The sequence below is a fragment of the Gymnoscopelus microlampas genome (genome assembly GCF_963454915.1).
Source record: "Gymnoscopelus microlampas genome assembly, chromosome: 21".
NCBI classification, from domain to species: Eukaryota; Metazoa; Chordata; class Actinopteri; order Myctophiformes; family Myctophidae; genus Gymnoscopelus; species Gymnoscopelus microlampas.
This window is the reverse complement of record NC_139958.1, coordinates 37,205,341-37,224,096: the sequence shown is the minus strand read 5'-3', so window position 1 is coordinate 37,224,096 and position 18,756 is coordinate 37,205,341. Positions and strand designations below refer to the sequence as shown.

At 43.4% G+C, this 18,756-nt stretch overlaps 1 protein-coding gene across 1 annotated transcript in view; it reads right to left on the bottom strand.

Moving 5' to 3' along the window:
- Positions 1-357: 357 nt before the first annotated feature.
- adamts6 (ADAM metallopeptidase with thrombospondin type 1 motif, 6) overlaps positions 358-18,756 on the bottom strand; it is a 114,838-nt gene continuing 96,439 nt past the window's right edge. The window contains exons 21-25 of the mRNA XM_084047341.1: positions 17,798-17,927; positions 10,947-11,151; positions 10,173-10,349; positions 4,904-5,060; positions 358-720 (exon numbers count right to left, since the gene is read on the bottom strand). Of these exons, the coding sequence (XP_083903467.1) occupies positions 611-720; positions 4,904-5,060; positions 10,173-10,349; positions 10,947-11,151; positions 17,798-17,927 (779 nt within the window). The 3' untranslated portion in view covers positions 358-610. The remainder of the gene's footprint in view (positions 721-4,903; positions 5,061-10,172; positions 10,350-10,946; positions 11,152-17,797; positions 17,928-18,756) is intronic.

Here is an 18,756-nt window from a genome sequence, read left to right as displayed (position 1 = left end):
AAAAAAAGAAGGTTGAGAAATCACTGCCTTATTCTCTTTCTCCAGGGCTCATCTCTTTGTTTCTCTCTGCCAGGGGTCGAGTTGTCCGGTCTGTCCTGTTTTTCTCTCCCTTTTCAGTGCTGTCTCCCTTCATCGTTCCCCTGTCCTCTGTCTGTCTGTCTGTCTGTCTGTCTGTCTGTCTGTCTGTCTGTCTGTCTGTCTGTCTGTCTGTCTGTCTGTCTGTCTGTCTGTCTGTCTGTCTGTCTGTCTGTCTGTCTGTCTGTTGCTCCTTCTCTGTTCCAGAGGTATGTCAGAGTCAGAGTCCCTGTATGTCAGAGTCAGTGTCCCTGGTATGTCAGAGTCAGAGTCCCTGTATGTCAGAGTCAGTGTCCCTGGTATGTCAGAGTCAGAGTCCCTGTATGTCAGAGTCAGTGTCCCTGGTATGTCAGAGTCAGAGTCCCTGGTATGTCAGAGTCAGAGTCCCTGGTATCAGAGTCAGAGTCCCTGGTATGTCAGAGTCAGAGTCCCTGGTATGTCAGAGTCAGAGTCCCTGGTGTGTCAGAGTCAGAGTCCCTGGTATCAGAGTCAGAGTCCCTGGTATGTCAGAGTCAGAGTCCCTGGTATGTCAGAGTTAATGTCCCTGGCAGGTCTTGCAGCACATCTGTCTGAAGTACGCACGACTGCAGAACTTGAACTTCAGCACCAATGGGCAATAGGCCACTTTGTTTACATCTTTGCATTCTAGAGAGACAGAGAGAGAGAGAGAGAGAGAGAGAGAGAGAGAGAGAGAGAGAGAGAGAGAGGGGTGGTTTAGTTGACAATGAATGCAACAAAAATACAAGTCAAACAAGCAGTGGTTCTCATTTTCTTCTGGATCAGGGCCCAATTGAAGCTCCTGAAAGTGTTTGCTAGTTATTATCATTCAAAGAAGAGGTTACCTATTTGGGACAAACTTTCTGGTGACAAAATGGCAACAAAAGTGATGGTGAAAGTCAACCAAAGAACAAGAATTTGTGGCAGGATCTTTTATCAACCAGTGTGACTCTAGCGGGAGGCCTCATTCAATGTCCTTTTGACTACGCCTGCACCTCATGGTTCACTAACATCTCAATGTCACTAAAATCAACAGACAGACCTAATAACTAATAAGACAACTACTAAGGCCTCACACACAGGACTCATCTAATCCCACTTTGCTAGTCTGGCTCAAGGTAGAGCCAACCCAGAGTTGGCTCTAGAGTGCAACATCTCTCAATGGCTCTGGTGGTTAAGATATTCAGAGGAACAGTCCCCAGTTACCCGTCAAACTACTTCTCCAGATCTGGAGAGTGAGTGATGCCCATGGAGCACGAGATGGAGCTCATTTGACCTCGTTCCTCCAAAATGTGGCTCAAACATGGTGGAAAATCTACCACCAAAAGGTGGAATGCCAAAAGCCATTAAAGATGTTGACTCCCTACACAAACTCAAAACTAACCTAAAGGAATGGATGACCATAAAATACAATCAGGCTCAATATAATATCTTTGAACAGAACATAGCATAAACTTTGACTGTACTACCTGTACTGTTAATAAGCATGTTAATAAAGTATTCAATCAATCAATCATAGTAATTATGACAACCAATCCCTTAGTAAAACTATCATTATTATTTGAATTGTGACTATACAGTATTGTAAAACATTCCGATTTTGGACATGACTGACAACAATACATCTCCTGAAGGAGAATTTACCCGAGAACCCGAGAACCTATTGTGTATTATATCACAATCTACAAAGTGATTACAATCCCAGTTTCTGGAAAGGGCCTTTCTGTGTGGAGTTTGCATGTTCTTCCCGTGTCCCCTAGGGTAGGTACCCTCACAAAAAAACATGCAGTAATCCTGGTCTCTATACTGCCTCCCCCTGGTCAGCCGGGACGCCTGATGGAGGGGAAAGGAACTGGTTGGAGTAACGTCTTCCTTCCACTCGCTACGTCCTACCGGGGAAAGGAAGCATGAGCTCAGTTCGGGGCTCTCCCCAGGCTGGCAGAGGGAGAGTAGCGCCCAGGATGACAGCTTAGGCAATTGGCACTGGGTGAAAAAATGCGTTACAAATTGTGGGATAAAAAATGTATTAAAAAATCACACCCAGTGTGAAGTGGGCGGTGTGTGGTCATCACAACATGACTCACTTAAATTTTTTTTTTTTTAAGTCCATACTGCTATTCATAGGGCTGCACATGTGTCATGTGTTTCGCTAGCCAATCACAGTCCTGAATTTGCATAGTCAGCCAATCACATTACAGCTAGTGGTGATGACACTAGCTGTAATGTGATTGGCTGACTTTGCAAAAGTATAGATTTGCATTGACTGTGGAAGGGTTAGGGTTGTAGACTGCGTTGTAGACTATTGGCCAATCACGGTGCAGGATTGGTCAGTATCCAAAACTCACTTATAGAGTGAAAAAAAAAACAATCCCAGTCTCTTACGGGTCCATTTGGTTACATTTGGACACTCGCAGAGTTAAATGAAACACTCAGGATTTCACCGTGCGGTGCCCTCAAAACCAGGGATAATCAATCAGAAATCCTCCAGTGAGAGACAGACTGCAGGAATGCAATGATGCAAAGCTGGAGCCCTCAGTACTGCCGCCAACACCACGCATTACAACAGTGAGTGAAATCTTTTTCTAAATAGCCTCAGACAGGAGTCTTCCTAAACACCAAATAATCCCGTAGCTAAGGTATATTCAGTGTTTCCTTGTTTTTTTACCCTCTTTTTTATACTTTATAATACCAGTGGTTCTCAAAGTGGAGTCCAGGGACCCCCAGGGGTCCTTGAGGGGGTTCCAGGAGGTCAGCAAAAATGTGTTAATATAGTATCTTAGACCAGTTTAACCCCTACTGTATATCAGGGGTCTTCTCAGAGTTACTACAGGTGGGGCCACCAAATCTTTGTGTGAAAGGATATTTCTTTTACTTTAACCACTTGAACCCCTAGCGTCCTTATTCTGAGGAGAACTTTAGCCGAAAATAGCAGATCTATAAGCTCACAAGCTGCGAGGCGTTGTGAGCTTGTAGATCGGCTATTTTCGGCAAAGCGGTTTGGTGTGGAGGGAAAAAAGAAGTATTGAGGGTTTAAGTGGTTAAATATCTGAAAATACATATTAACATGAATCAAACATGACAGTGCTGTCAAACAAGTCTATGAAGCTATCTATGAAAAAGTTTAATCTGCAACATATAATTCTTATACAGTATATACGTTGAAGACCCCTGCCCTATATACATCGGCAATTTGAAAATAGCTTCACCTATTTTCCAATAATATTATTGAAACATTTTAACACCATTCCTGTGTTCCTGGCACAAAATATTGTGGGGGGGGGGGGGGGGGGGGGGGTCTGCGGGCAAAATCCATATCAATTTGGGGGTCCCTGACATGAAAGGGTTTGAGAAGCACTGCTCTATACAAGGTAGTGAGGATAACCTCCCTAAAGGCCTCTACAAGTTGTTCTTACTCTGCAACTATACTTGGAGACGAGAAGAGAGCAAAAAAGACTGAGGCATATTCTGGCCTCATCCACTGCCTGGGCTGTCTGCCACATCCCTAGGATGCACACACACTAACACACACACACACACACACACACACACACACACACACGCACACACACACTCACGAACACACACGCACACACCGCTCTGAAATGTCTTATCACGATTGGAGTGTCTTCCCTTATTAGGCTGCAGCCCCAGCCTCGGCAGAGCCAAATGCAACGAGACGTTGCCTCACTGCCTCGTCCGTAAAGGAACAATTAGCCTACAGCTAATCCCATTAGCCGGCCCTGTAAACGCTTCTGCTCACGTTTTCCATTCAGGTCCTAATCGAACGGAGCCTTCTCCTTTCTCTGCGCGTCTGAGCGGCCATCCATCATGTGTAAGCGTATATGGAGGGCCGAGGCTAGCTTTTCGCTTTGACCCGACGCCAGCCTTTTTCGCTGGAAAGATTAATGTCGCTGGCAACGGCTGTGGGGAGTGTGTCATCCAGAGCCGTGTTTAGGTCATAGTTAGAAGAGCGCAGATGAAGATAGAGAGAGAATTGCGTCTTTGCGTGTTTTTTTTTTTTGCCACTTAAACCCTATGTATCGCTGTTGTCGGCCAGAAACCTCTTATCTCCACGTTTTAACTTTTTGTGTTTTTTCGTAAATTAACGCCCTACTTGTTCATACTACAGCGTCGCACAAAAGCATCAAAAGTAGCAGATCTACAAGCTCGAAACGCGGCGCGTTTTGAGCTTGTAGATCTGCTACTTTTGCTTGTTTTTTCTATTAGAATCCTGAAAAGTAACAGTTTTGGACATATGAGGTTTACACCCGACATAGACGATGCACTTTGTTAACCGGGGGTTCCCCCAGGGGTCTATACTCGGACCCCCTCCTATTTAACCTCTACACCAAATCATCAAATAGCCTACATGCTAGATCGGCTATTTTCACAGAATATTCGCCAGTCTTTTGCCAAATGTTTGCCTGTCACGTTATGTAACATGTCCAGAATAGGGACGCTACTAGGGTTCATGTGGTTGTTGAACAAATGCACATACGGTGCAATGCGTAGGTATTCCCCATCCCACAGGTTCTATGTTCCCCGGGTTCTATGTTCCCCGCTTACCTAACCCTAACCCTAAACCTACTGTAACCCCTAACCCTAACATAAGTGGGGAACATAGAACCTGAGGAACATAGGGATGACCCCGTCCTGGCTACATCTAGATCTGGAGACAGCAACACGTTTCTTCATAAAAGTGATGAAAACCATAAATCGACAGCTTGTCACCCAGCCATGTAAAGCAAAGTGTTAAAATGTGAGGGCAGGTTCAGACAGACGTTTCTGTGTGTGTATGTGCGTGTGCGTGTACTGTATATAGCTATCTTACCGTCGCCGTTGGAGATAGGCGTGGCATCACACTTGCTCTCACACTGCTGCATGGTGGTGGGCCGCAGGGACTCGGCGCACTCGTTGGATGGCTGACCCGTGTAGGAGAGACACTGCACCGTTCTCATCTGCTGGCCCAGGCCGCACTGCGCCGAACACTGTGACACAAGACGCACACGCACACGCACACGCACGCGCGCACACACACACACACACACACACACACACAAGCCGTTACAGCAGTGGTTCTCAAACTCTGATGTCAAAGACCCCCTAAATAATGTGTATTTGGCTGCGGACCCCCCCCATCTCAAAAATATTTTGTGCCAGGGACCCCCGGAAGCAAAGATTTTAGTAAAAAAAAAATGCTTTAAAAATACAAATACATATTCAAAGATTTGCACACATTTTCAAGATTTTTGAATAGCCAAAGTATTTTAGGATTAAAGTAAGGATAAGGATAATTCCTTTTAACAGGTCGTTCATGAAAGTCCTTGCGGTCTTGTTTCCAATGAGAACCTGTGAGCAATTAGGGGTTAAGAGTCTTGCTCAGGGACAAATTTCATTTCATCGACACATATGCCGACCTGGCCTGGAATCGAACCTGGGGCAACCAGGGCCTCTGGCTCCCTAGGCGGGTTCACTAACCATTCAGCTATGGCCGCCCCTTAAGTGGTTAAAATGATTGTGACGCTATATTAACACATTGTGCTGGGGACCCCCTGGTACCCCCCTAAGGACCCCTGGGGGGGTTCCTTTGAGAACCAATGCATTACAGCACATATAAAAGCAAAATCATTATAGACATGTAGCCAGAGGCCGCTAGAAGCCATAGAGTGGTCCAGGGATGGAGTATTTCTGTAGGCAGAACCAGGAAGTTGGGCATCTTTCTGGTTCCCACCATGTAAAGAAGGAAACTGGGACTCAAACTGGAGCCGGCCGTTCAATGGAATGCATTGGGGTCAATGAGAGCTGCGTGGACAGACCCTAAGAATTGTTTTAAATGACTCTGACCGTTGTCAGATAATCGCTTCAGGAAAATAAGACATAGATACACACAAATGTTTTCAACGTTTTTTTAATCAGGCTCAAGTGTTTCAATAAAATGTCTTTATTTGTACTTATTTGTTTGCTTAGAAGTGTCATTTCTGAAATCTAAACGTGAATCAAAGCTAGGTCTTTTCAAATAGATTTCAAGATAGTTTTTTGTTTTTTCCCTTGCAGAAATATCGGTCAAAGCGGTCTTTAGGACTCCCCCCCCCCCCCCCCCCCAAAATGTATCGTTATCAGTATCAAAAATTTGCTATTGGTTGGGCTCTATTATTCTGAGCAGTCATACACTGCATTGCTTGACCCAATCAGCCAGTCACCAGGGGGGGACAGGAGAGCCACGGAGCCACAGGCAGCCTAGAAAGACACAGTCACCTTTCCCTCCCCTCTCTTCCTGAACTGATTAAACTCTCCGAGGGAGACCTTTTATCCTGCTTAACTGGCCATTTGAAAGGCATCGCGGGGGAATGAAGGAAGATGGCATGCTTAAGTACGAGTCAGTAGCATTAGCAGGTCAGTGCTCTATGAAAGGGACAAAGCTCACTGCACTGTGATGTAAGCAACAAGAAAAAAAAAAGAAAAACCTTGCCCCAGTTTAGCCTCTGAAATTCCAGTGTAATTCTTTAATGACAGCCTGACTAGCAGTTGAGCTACACTAATATATCGTCGCTCTCGAGCAGGAACCTCTTATCTCCATATTCTAACTTTTTTCAAGTAGTATGATCAAGTGCCTACTTGATATACATGAGGTTTCCACCCGACTGAGACGATATAAAGGGCTACAGCAGACTAGCATAAATCACATCGTGTGTAATTATGAGGCCGTGGGCAATAGTTCTCATTTGAGCTGTGGCTGTCTGCTACTCCAGTATTGCACATAAGCGCGGGCTTTACCAAACAATTAAAAATAATCAGTTTGAGCCTTATTTCTCATTGCGGAGCCACACTCCACCGCCACGTACAGTACTGCACTGTATGAATCGGGTATCCATGCAAGGCACAGTTGCTGTAATCTGGCGTACATTCCTTACACCTGGTGACGCAAAACCCACGCGCTTGATGTCATCGCTTCACAACGTCAACATTTTTTGCAGGAAAAACACAAATCAAATGATAGGGTATTTCTTTTCTCCACACTATGATCTCCTCACATCCAAACATTGTTTTTTAAACAATTATTACCGATAAAATAGCCATGAATGAAAAGCAATCACTGTATTCTGACATTGGTGCCAGCGAATCAAAGGTGACAAGGTCCTTTGTCCTGATTCGCTCTTTTTGTGGAGGTACTAAGATCCACCACACCTGCCAAATAGCCCTGCGTATGAACATGAATGAATGTGTGTGTGTGTGTGTGTGTGTGTGTGTGTGTGTGTGTGTGTGTGTGTGTGTGTGTGTGTGTGTGTGTGTCTGTGTGTGTGTGTAAGTATGTGACATGAGCCCAGCCATCAACACATGGCCGCCCCCATCATTTGACCGGCTAGCGGGGCTTTACCGTCACCTTCAATGAGCCTCAGCCTCAGCCTTCAGATCACCGGCGAGCCCTGCATGTCATCCCTTCCTAATTAGAGGGTCTTTATTAGGGCCTGCTGCCGGCCCATGACAGATGGCGTACGTCAATGGCGAGTCTTTAAGTGGGATTTGAACCAGTGACCTTTTGGCCCCGGGAGACCGACCGGGGGACTTCGCAAAGCTGCTGCTGCCGCAACAATCTCCCCTCTCTGGCGCTCTCCGAGTGAAGAGAAACGAGAGAGAGAGAGAGAGGGGCGGAGAGAGTGAACGTTAGAATTACGGTGTGAGAGAGAGAGAGAGAGAGAGAGAGAGAGAGAGAGTGTGAGAGTTTAAGCCTGGTTTAGACTTCGTCATGCGAACGGTGTCCGGCGCTGAAAATAGCCGATCTACGAGGTCACAACCGCGACGCGTCGTCAGCTTGTAGATCGGCTATTGTAGGGGTCGATCGAGGGTTGTAGGGGTCTGTAGAAACCAAAATGTGTACACCGTAATGTAGCCTGTGTTATTCTTCTTTTGTTTAGGCTGCGTTTGTTTTTTCTTGGTAACGTCAGCGCCTTTGGTGTGGTTTCTCCTTTGTAAAAATGTTCAAGATTATTCAAAAATAGCAGATCTACAAGCTCATAGCTTGTAGATAGAAGTGCCGCGCTATGAGCGCTTGTGCGTCTGCTATTGCTTGTGCGTCTGCTATTTTTGAATAGCCAAAGCATATTAGGATTAAAGTGGTTAAAATGATTATGATGCCATATTAAAAGAATTCTGGTTTGAGACAAAAAGGGTGAGTTAGGCTCTCATATTTTCTGTTGACCACCATTGCTTTTAGTCATTCAATGGCAACAGTTTCTCGTCAATCTTCAAGTTGAACAAACAGTATAAAAAGGAAATAAGTTGTCAGTATGGATTTTGTTTGAATGAGTCACATATATGAGCCTATGCTTAGCCTCTATAGAACTGTTTCCCAAACAGCGGGTTAAATCAAAAGATTTAAAGATTTTAAAAAGTCACAACCTTTCATCAAATAAAAACCATTCCAACATTTTTCGTTGTGAGCTTCTAGATCAGCTATTTTCACTAGTTTGGTTCCCGGGGCAAACATCTCATTTCTCTTTTGGGTCTTGAGCTAAAAAGTTTGGGAAGCACTGCTCTATAGCATCACAAATCATGCATTTTCAACTAAAACGAGGCGACTCACGCAGGCACTTTTTTCCCCTCCCCAGCTGGAATTATGTAATTTCTGTTGCATGACACGGTCAAACAGTCAAGTATAATAAATGAGCCTTCCGACAGCTCTCCATATGTGCACGAGAAAGCGCCGCATGAGGCCAAGGGCTCTGTGAAAGTAAGTTAGGACTTTGTTGAACGTCCATCTCGCTCAACCAAAAAGAACCGATTTTTCAACTGACGAGGTGAAAGTTGAAGATCGTATATTTTCGGGGGAGCGGCCGCGCGACAAAATATAAATTAAGCTTTAACCTTGACAGGGCGCGGCGAAGAGCCTGCTCTTTGATAACCAGCGCTGAGGTCATCACGCCATGCTTTGTTCCTGACCATTAATATGGTCATCATGAGCAGTGATTGAAGTGCGACTAGGGCTGTCACCATTATGAATTTTTACTTGACTTGACTTGATTAATTGTCGCTCAAACAATTGCGATTAACGGTTTAATTGTGTTTCTGTCGTTGAACATTGGAACATTATGAATACAAATTAAAGTTCTGTTTGCTTTTGGGCTTCGTAAACCAATAGGGCAGATAACATGACAAATAACTTACATAATTTAATAACATTATACTTAAAAAAAAAACATGAATAGTGGAAATAGCCGATCAACAAGCTCTAAACGCATCACGCGTTTCGAGCTTGTAAATCTGCTTTTTGAAAATGTTTGAAAAGATATCGACATGGAAACGATTATGACAAGTTTATTCAAGGTTATGTGTGACAGATAAGGCCATTATGAAAATAATGCTCCCGTTAGACAAACCTAAAAGATGAGGTATTCCGATCAGATCGCACCAGCTAAACGCATACGAAGAAAGACAAAAAGAAGAATAGAAACAGAAAATGTTTTGCGTCTAAAAACCTCGATGTGGACATTCCCTCCCTTTTTTTTTTTTTGCTGCGTCAGTGTGCCAGCATTCCTCTGTCTCTCATTATGAAAGCAGACCATGACCGAGACTGCATGCCTGACCCCTAACCTTTGACCTCCGACCTCGGCAACACTCAGCAAACTTCCTGACTTGACCACATCACTGAAACCTTACCGTGACCTCAGGCCCCCCCCCCCCACCCAAAAAAAAGAGGGGGGGGAAAAATCCTGACCAAATAGTGGGTGGGGCAGTGTTTCCCAAATAATGGGTTGGGGTCCATTTTTGGGTCACGGACCCATTTTTATGGGTCGTGAGTAATTTCTTTTTTTTACAAATCACAAAAAAGAAAGTAGGGCATTAATTTACCAAAAAACACAAAAAGTTAAAACATCTGCCCGACAGCAACGTCATGCTTGTAATCTTTTTTTTTTCTTCAAAAGATTAAAAAATAAATACATTCTAACATGTTTCAAAGTAACTATTACCATTAAATACTAAATAATCAAAGGAATCCCATTTTGTCTAATTTCCATTTTGGGTCTTGAGCTATAAAAAAAAAGGTTTGGGGAATCACCGTGTCGAGAGATAAAGGGAGGACAGTAACGGTGCTAAATCCTTACCTGTCCCCATTCGCCGGGGATCCAGCGGGGCGGTGGACAGCGTCCCAGACTACAGCGGATCCTCACAGGCGGTTTGTTGTGGCTGGGACAGTGCACCGGAGGGAAGGTCTTGGTCAGGTCACTGCTCTTACACAGGACGATGCGATGCTTGAAGCCAGGGCCACATTTAGGCGTGCACTGTGGACAGGAGACAAAGTAGAGACCAGTGGTGTAAAGTAACTTAGTACATTTACTCAAGTGATGAATGAATATATATAAGTAATGAATATACATTTTTTGTGACCTGTTGAAAGTTTTTTTTAAAACGAAAATTGCTGGCAGTGGGCAAACACAGCCAGAAATAAATCTGGCAGTGAATGAGTTAAGTGCAATTTTGAGGTATTTTTCAGTACTTTCACTTTCACTACAATTATATGAAAACTTAGGTGCTAGTTACTTTGCAGATATCAATGATTACATTATAAAACATAGATGAACCACTTTTAGCCCTGTTTTATACCTCGGCTATTTGAAAATAGCCGATCTACAAGCTCAAAACGCGTCGCATCGCGACGTGTTGTGAGCTTGTAGATCGGCTATTTTCAAACACTTTAGTACTTCAACTTTTTGTACTTTAAGTATATTTTGATGCCAATACTTTTGTACTTTCACTCGAGTAACATTTTGAACACATGCCTTTTACTCGTAACAAGAGTATTTCTACATTGTGGGTATTGCTACTTTTGACTCAAGTAAAAATATCGGAGTACTTCTTCCACCCCAGTGTTCTTATACCTCTGACCAGTCGAGGGTGATCCACTGGGGCGGACAGGACTGGTTGTTGCAGGCCTCTCGTTCGATGGGCCTGTGAGTCAGACAGTGGCTGTCCTCCAGCGTCTCCTCCTCGGCCGGGCCGATCTTCCGGATGCACAGCACCGTCCTCGTCCTCATCCCTCCGTCGCAGGTCTTTCCGCACTCCGACCAGTCCCCGATGAACCACCTGTGCAACACAGGGGAAACATTTGTTTTTTTTATACAGGAGCATACAGGCCCCCCCCCAAAAAAATAACTACCTTTTTTTGTAGAGTGGTCACACGCTCAACGTTACTTTTTAAGTATTGGTGTCAAAATGTACTTAAAAGCACCAAAAGTAAAAGTACTCGTCATGCAGAATGTCCCATTTCAAGTTTTCAAATGCATAGGGGAAAGGAACTGGTTGGAATAACGTGTTCCTTCCACGTGCTACGTCCAACCAGGGAAACTCCCCCCTGTCAGGTGACAAGAAGGTCAGTTGGCTCTCATGCATTGAAGGAGGCATGAGCTCGGCCCTGGCCTCCCTAGGTTGGCAGAGGGAAGGTAGTGCCCAGGATTACATAGACAATTGGCACTGGGTGTAAAAAATAGGGTTACAAAATCGTGGGATAAAAATTTAAAGAAAAAAAAGAAAATAGCAGATCTACAAGCTCACAATGCGTCGCGATGCGACGCATTGTGAGCTCGTAGATCGGCTATTTTCAAATGGACAAAGTAACTAGTAACTAAAGTTGTCAAATAAATGTAGTGGAGTAAAAGTACAATATTTGGGTCCGAGATGTAGTGGAGTGGAAGTAGAAGTATTGGAAATTGGAAAAACTTTTTGGGATTTCAATTAAAAAATAGCAAAAGTAGCAGATCGACAAACTGTTACTGAAAAATCTGCTACTTTTTATACTTTTGTGTGATGCTGTAGTAGGATCAAGTAGGGCGTTAATTTATGAAAAAAAAACACAAAAAGTTAGAATAATATGGAGATAAGAGGTTTCTGCCCGACAGTGTCAATATCAACCCTGCCATGACCACGTGATCCAGGGTTCGGTTTGCTGGGGGGGGGTCCATGCCTTTATGTCCAATGGGGGGATGTGTTTTCTCTCACTTTCTGGCCAATCTTTGATATTTATAGTTTGATGATATCACAATTTAATTCGAAATTTGCGTTAACCACATAAAACTTGAGGTTCCTTTTTGGGTAAACAAAAATCTAACACTAAACGCCCCAATCTAAAGCTTTAGAGTGAATCGTATTATTTCTTAACAATCCAAATCAACAGTCTTGTAAAAAAAAAACTGTTAGCATTCTTGTTCTTCTCAGTCCCATAACACTGCAGCAAGCAATCCACCTCCCATCATGAGATGGAATGTATACACAATCAATGATGTGTTCCAACAGCTATGTTGGCTTTCATCATGACTTGAGCCCGTAAAATTCTAAACTGGTTTTGTTTACATGGTTTCTTTGATACAGTGTTTCCCCCAGACTGCAGTGAGCTCACATTCCTGATGCTCGCCGCAATTCTGAAGCCTAAAGACTTTTTACACTTCAGTTGCGCGCCGTTGTCGCGTACAGAAAAATAGCCATGTGTACTGTACAGAAAAATAGCCATGCGTACTGTACAGAATGGGTCTTCAACAGGGGGTCTTCTGGGACCCCTCGGGTATTGGCAGTGGTTCCCAAACATTTTCATGTCAAGGAAACCCCCAAACTGATATGTATTTGGCCGTGAACCCCCACACCCCCATCGGTTTTGTGCCAGGGACACCACAGAAGATTTGTGTTCAAAAAATTATCAAAATAACGTTTTCCAAACATTCAACGAAAATAGCAGATCTACAAGCTCAAGAGGTTAAACCACTTAAACACTAGCATCCTTATTATGGTGGGGGGGGGGGGGGGGGGCATTCACCGAAAATATCAGATCTACAGACTCATGGCGTGTTGTGAGCTTGCAGATCAGCTATTTTCGGTGAAGATATTTAGTGACCGTGGGGACCAAGTAAAGGGTTTAATACTGTTATCTGTCTCAGCTAAGGGGTCCATGGCCTGAAAAACTTTGAAGACCCCTGTTGTACAGTATGGGGCCTTGTCCACCAATACTCCCCCCCCCCCCCGTTTTCAACGGGAGCGGCGCGTTTTTGGAAACTTTTGGAACGTCTGTTTGTGCGCTCGCACTTTCACCGTGTGGCGTTTTTATCCCCTTTATAACTCATATAAAAGATTTGTATTGTTCAAATTACCTTACAGATCAGCTATTTTCAAATAGTCAATGCACTCACTGTAGGCTATATAGGGTTAAAGTGGTTAATCTTGTTTTGATGCTATATCAAGTCATTTAGCTGGGGACCCCCCTCACCCACTGCTGTACATCTGATGTTCACACACACACACACACACACACACACACACACACACACACACACACACACACACACACACACACACACACACACACACACACCTCTCAAATCTCTAAATTATCTAAAAGCATTTAACCACTCAAATCCTAATAGTATCCCTATTCTGGGAGGAACATTCTGCCAAAAAAAAAAGCTTGCAGTAGTAGCGATTCTCAGGCGAAGATATCTGGTGTAGAGGGAAATACTAGCCGACCTAGTACAGAGCCCTGGGGGATTCCGGTAAACTAAGTAGGGTTTAAGTGGTTAATTCCTCCAATTTACCATCTCAGACATGACCTCTGAACTCTGCCTGACCATTCTCTCAGCAACAGAAAACGGGCAAAGTCACTGCAATCGCATACATATCCCTGTTACTGTGAACACATATCCCTGTTACTGTGAACACATATCCCTGTTACTGTGAACACAACACATATCCCTGTTACTGTGAACACATATCCCTGTTACTGTGAACACATATCCCTGTTACTGTGAACACAACACATATCCCTGTTACTGTGAACACATATCCCTGTTACTGTGAACACATATCCCTGTTACTGTGAACACATATCCCTGTTACTGTGAACACAACACATATCCCTGTTACTGTGAACACAACACATATCCCTGTTACTGTGAACACATATACTGTTACTGTGAACACATATCGCGTTGCTGTCGGACAGAAACCTATCATCTCCATATTTTCACTTTTTATATTTGTTCGTATAAATGCCATACTTCGTCAAACTACAGCGTCACACAAAAGTAGCAAGAATAGCCGGTCTACTACAAGCTCAAAACACACTTGTAGATCGGCTATTTTTGTTATTTTTGAATTTGGACATACAGTATGAGGATTCCACCCGACAGCAACGAACATCCACTGTTACCATAAGCGCGTACATATCCATACATACAGTATCCACCGTGTGTACAAGTGCAGGATTGGCCGGCACAACGGCTGGACGTCACTTATCACATTGAGAAGACTTGAGGCAGGGCATTCAACTTCACCATCAGCGGTTGTGTTGACAAGTAGACTACACCACAATGACATCCAAGTTGGTCAACAACCTGATTCAAACTAACTGGCTGCCTTTTATAGGCCCCTGCTGCAGGTAATTGCCTTGATGATACCATTCACTGGGGGTAATTCCCATCCACATAGAATCTACCACATACCGGTGGAGACATTTCATCTATACATACAGTACATAAATAAATGTATATGCACATAAAACCATCACCACAGTGAGTATATACAGTACAAAACTACAGTAGCTGCCAAATTACCCACCCCAAAATAACATCAACTACTAAACATAACATGACACCCCCCCCAAGTCAATTCGGGCGTCAAGCAGGGATGCCTACTTTCACCATTACCAAAATCCGACAGAGAAAGTGGAGTTGGATTGGCCACACCCTCAGAAAAACATCACCCGGCAAGCCCTGAAATGGAACCCCCAAGGGAAAAGGAAACGAGGTCGCCCCAGGAACAGCTGGAGAAGAAGTGTCGAGGCAGAAATGTCAGAGAGTGGGCTCAACTGGGGAGATCTCGAGAGAACCGCTAAAAACCGAGTGAAACGGAGGACATTTGTCAACGGCCTATGCACCCTAGAGGAGCAAAGGGCGTAAGTCAAGTAAGTCAAGACAAGTCAATTCACATTCCTGAACACCCCTTCCATTTTGTACTGCTCCGGAACCTGAAGAAAAGGTGCCCGGCCCCCTTGGGACCTCTTTTGCTGGAACACCGTAGCACAAGGGTTCCCAAACTTTTCAGGCCGCGACCCCCTAAAATAATCATATTTGAACTGGGGACCCCCCCACCGTGACAAGCACTTGGGATTGTAGGCATTACATTTACTTTGACAGATAAATATTGTGAAAATAGCCAAACTACAGGAGCTTGTAGATCGGCTATTTTCACAATTTGGTAACTCCAAAAACAACAATAAACTACTACATTTTAACCTTTTTAATGTATTTACTTTTTTATTAATGCAAGAGTATATAAACAGAAGACTTTGCTCTTGCATTAGCGGGAAAAAAAAGGCTTGAAATCTGAAATGACCAAACCTGCCTACCGATGATGTCACTGGTAGGCAGGCAGGTTTCTGAACTGGCCACATCCCTCCTCTGAGACACAAAGTGAGTATACAGAAATGGTGGCATATTATACTGAACATAAGTGAGGACCATTTATATGAAGATAGGTTGAAAAGGGGTGAAGTCGTCTTTTAATCTATAACCTTGTAAAAGGATTCCTACTGTATGTGCAACTATGCTGTGCAAATAAATATGCCCATTCCTACTGTCCATACAAATGTCCAAGTAACAGAAACCTTGGTCTCTGTTACTTTAAATCACAGTAAACACATACGTATCCACTATGAGTACACAGTACTTGTATAATATTATCCCTCAAGGGTTCATAAAGTAAACTAGCCAGTACAATTAAATGCAGGTGGTAATTTTCAGAGCTTTCGCTTTTGGCATAAAACAAACACTGAAAATTGTTAACATATGAAGCTGTAAATCATTGGCATTTTATTTGTTGCATTTTCTTTACAGCTAGGGCTCCTTGAAGGCAAATTAATATCAGCAGTCTTACTCAGTTTTCTGGAAGACGTTTCTTTCTCGAGCTGTGAGTTATAATTTGACACTTACTCTGCCTGTAATGATGACAAAATAAAAATGCAATGCCATGATGGAATCTCAAACACAGCTTTGAGATTTCACGTTTACAAAATCAAGCAATAGTGTTAAGATCTTATGGCCAAATGTATAAAACTCTGTGTAGGAGAGTTTTATACATTTGGACACCCAAATGTTTCCAGTGTTTTCCCCTGATAAATCTCAAAAATCCGGAACTTGTGTGCATGAGCTGTGTGCATGAGCGCGAGCCTAATATTCCGGCCTGTTAATTCCAACAATTAACCATAAATGGTAATTGCAGATTTTCTTACACCCACACACACTTGCACTTACACCCTTTCTTCTAATGTTTCTATTTCATTCATACTGTGTATCTATTGTTGTATTATTTATGTTGCCAAATCATTTTTTTTGTATTACTTTGTTGTATTTTTGTTGTTAAGTGAGGTGATATTAACTTTATAAACCCAACAGGGCTTTCTAATCTCACCTGCACATGCCAACCCAATATTATGCTGTTGTTACAAATTTGTTGTTTTTAAATGTGCAAATATATATATTTTTTTATTTGAAAAAAATAAAAATAATAAAGAATTGTGCCATTGACCACCAGAAGATTTTTTCCCCCCAAATTAGCAGATGTACAAGCTGTGAGCTTGAGCTTGTAGATGTACTTAGAGCTTGCTATTTTTGAATAGCCAACATATAAATGGATAAAGTGGTTAAAAACATTGTAATGCCGTATAAACACATTTAGCTTTTTTGGGGTGAGCTACCCCTTTAATGAACACTCCTAGTTTGACATTATCCTTTTCTGCTGGCTCACAACATCACACTGACTGACTAAAAAGGACGCGTGGAAAAAACGTGCCAAGAAAAATGTACCGGTACTGTACACACATTCCTGGGGATCTTTACAAATTGGGAAACCTGCGTGGAAAGTGGCGCACGCACACTCCTCATGTGTATGAGCATGGTTTCAACATTTGGCGCTTGGAATGCCAAATGTTAGAAATATTAGTAGTATTAAATTCTTTGACTCAAGGTCAAACAAAACTGTGTAGAATCTCATTCAGTCACTGGTAGGCAGGCAGGCAGGTTTCTGAACTTTGTGTGAATTTAAATGTGCAATTGTTGTTGTTCTGATAGCAATCGTTGCTGTAGAGCAATTGTCCTCAACCTTTTCAGGCTGCGACCCCCCCAACATAATCATATTTGAACTGGGGACCCCCCACCCTGACAAGCACTTGGAATTGTAGGAGTTGAGGCGTTACATTTTGTTTGCCTCGGTTCCACAGATAAATATTGTGAAAATGGCAGATATACAAGCTCACAACGCCTCGCAAAGCGAGCCGTAGTGAGCTTGTAGATCTGCTATTTTCAAATGTCTTGTTTCAATGTTTGACCAGTGTTTATAGTATAGTTTGGTCTTTTTTCTTTTCTTTCTTTTTTGAATTCATTTCAAGGACCCCCACTTTGATATCGTCTCTGTCGGACGGAAACCTCATATGTCCAAAACGGTTACGTTTCAGGATTCCAATCCAAAAACAGCAAAATGAGCAGATCGTCAAGCGCGAAACGTGTCGCTTCGCGCTGCTTTTCGAGCTTGCAGATCTGCTACTTTTGATACTTTTGTGTGACGCTGTTTCTGCCCCCGACAGCAAGGGTCCATCGGGTTCCATTCCTAATCTCTTGGGAGTGAACAACACTGAGGATTGTACTGTGCCAGTATCAAGCCAGTTCAAAGGTATATATATAAGAGCGCTACGTACTCTGGGGGGCAAGGCTCCGTGTTGCAGGCTCTCTGGTTCTCCGGGGGTTTGCCGTCTGGGTCACAGTAGCTGTTCTGGACCACCGAGTTATCGTCCAGCCTTTTACACACCACTTCCTGCTTCTGGGAGCCTGGGGGAGACAAGCGCGCGCACACACACACACACACACACACACACACACACACACACACCGCCGCCACAGCCACGCACACCCACACGCAACCGCAGAAGCAAAAGCAAGAAGCGATCAATCCACCGGGGGACCAGAAGATATTTGCGTTAACCCATTAAGACCTGAGGCCGATTCTACAAAATGTCTTCTAAAATCCTGTTTAGAAGATGTTGCTACATCAGTGGTTCTCAAAATTGTTCATGTCAAGGACCCCCAAGATCATATGTATTTGGCCGCAGACCCCCATCCCAAAATATTTTGTTCCAGGGACCCCCAGAAGCAAAGATTTGAGTTAAAAACGTTTGCTTTGAAATAATACATATATTCAAAGATTTGCACACTTGTAGATCTGCTATTTTTGAATAGCCAAAGTGTAAAATAATGCTTTTCTTTTTTGCTCAAATCAAAAAAACGAGACACATATGCGTTCCCGGTCTGAACGGGTTAAACACTCTTGAGTAATATATCTGAGCTGGGTCCTTATGTCAAGTAGGTTTGCTGGAGTAGTAGAGAGATGGTATCGCTTTTCACTCTCCGGGAAAAATCCACACATGTAAATTCCTTATTCTTTTTGCTGGATATCTTGGCAAAATACCTTTTACAGAGGCTCTTAACTTTTGCTTATGATGGCGAGACCGAGGAATAGCATATCAGCGCGTGCATGCGTGCGTACGTACGCTTGCGCACGCACGCCCGCGCGCCGGTGTGTGTTCTCTATACCATCTCAGAAAGGGTCTGTCTGGAACCACATGGGATATGTCCCACACCAGACTGGTCTGGCAGACGT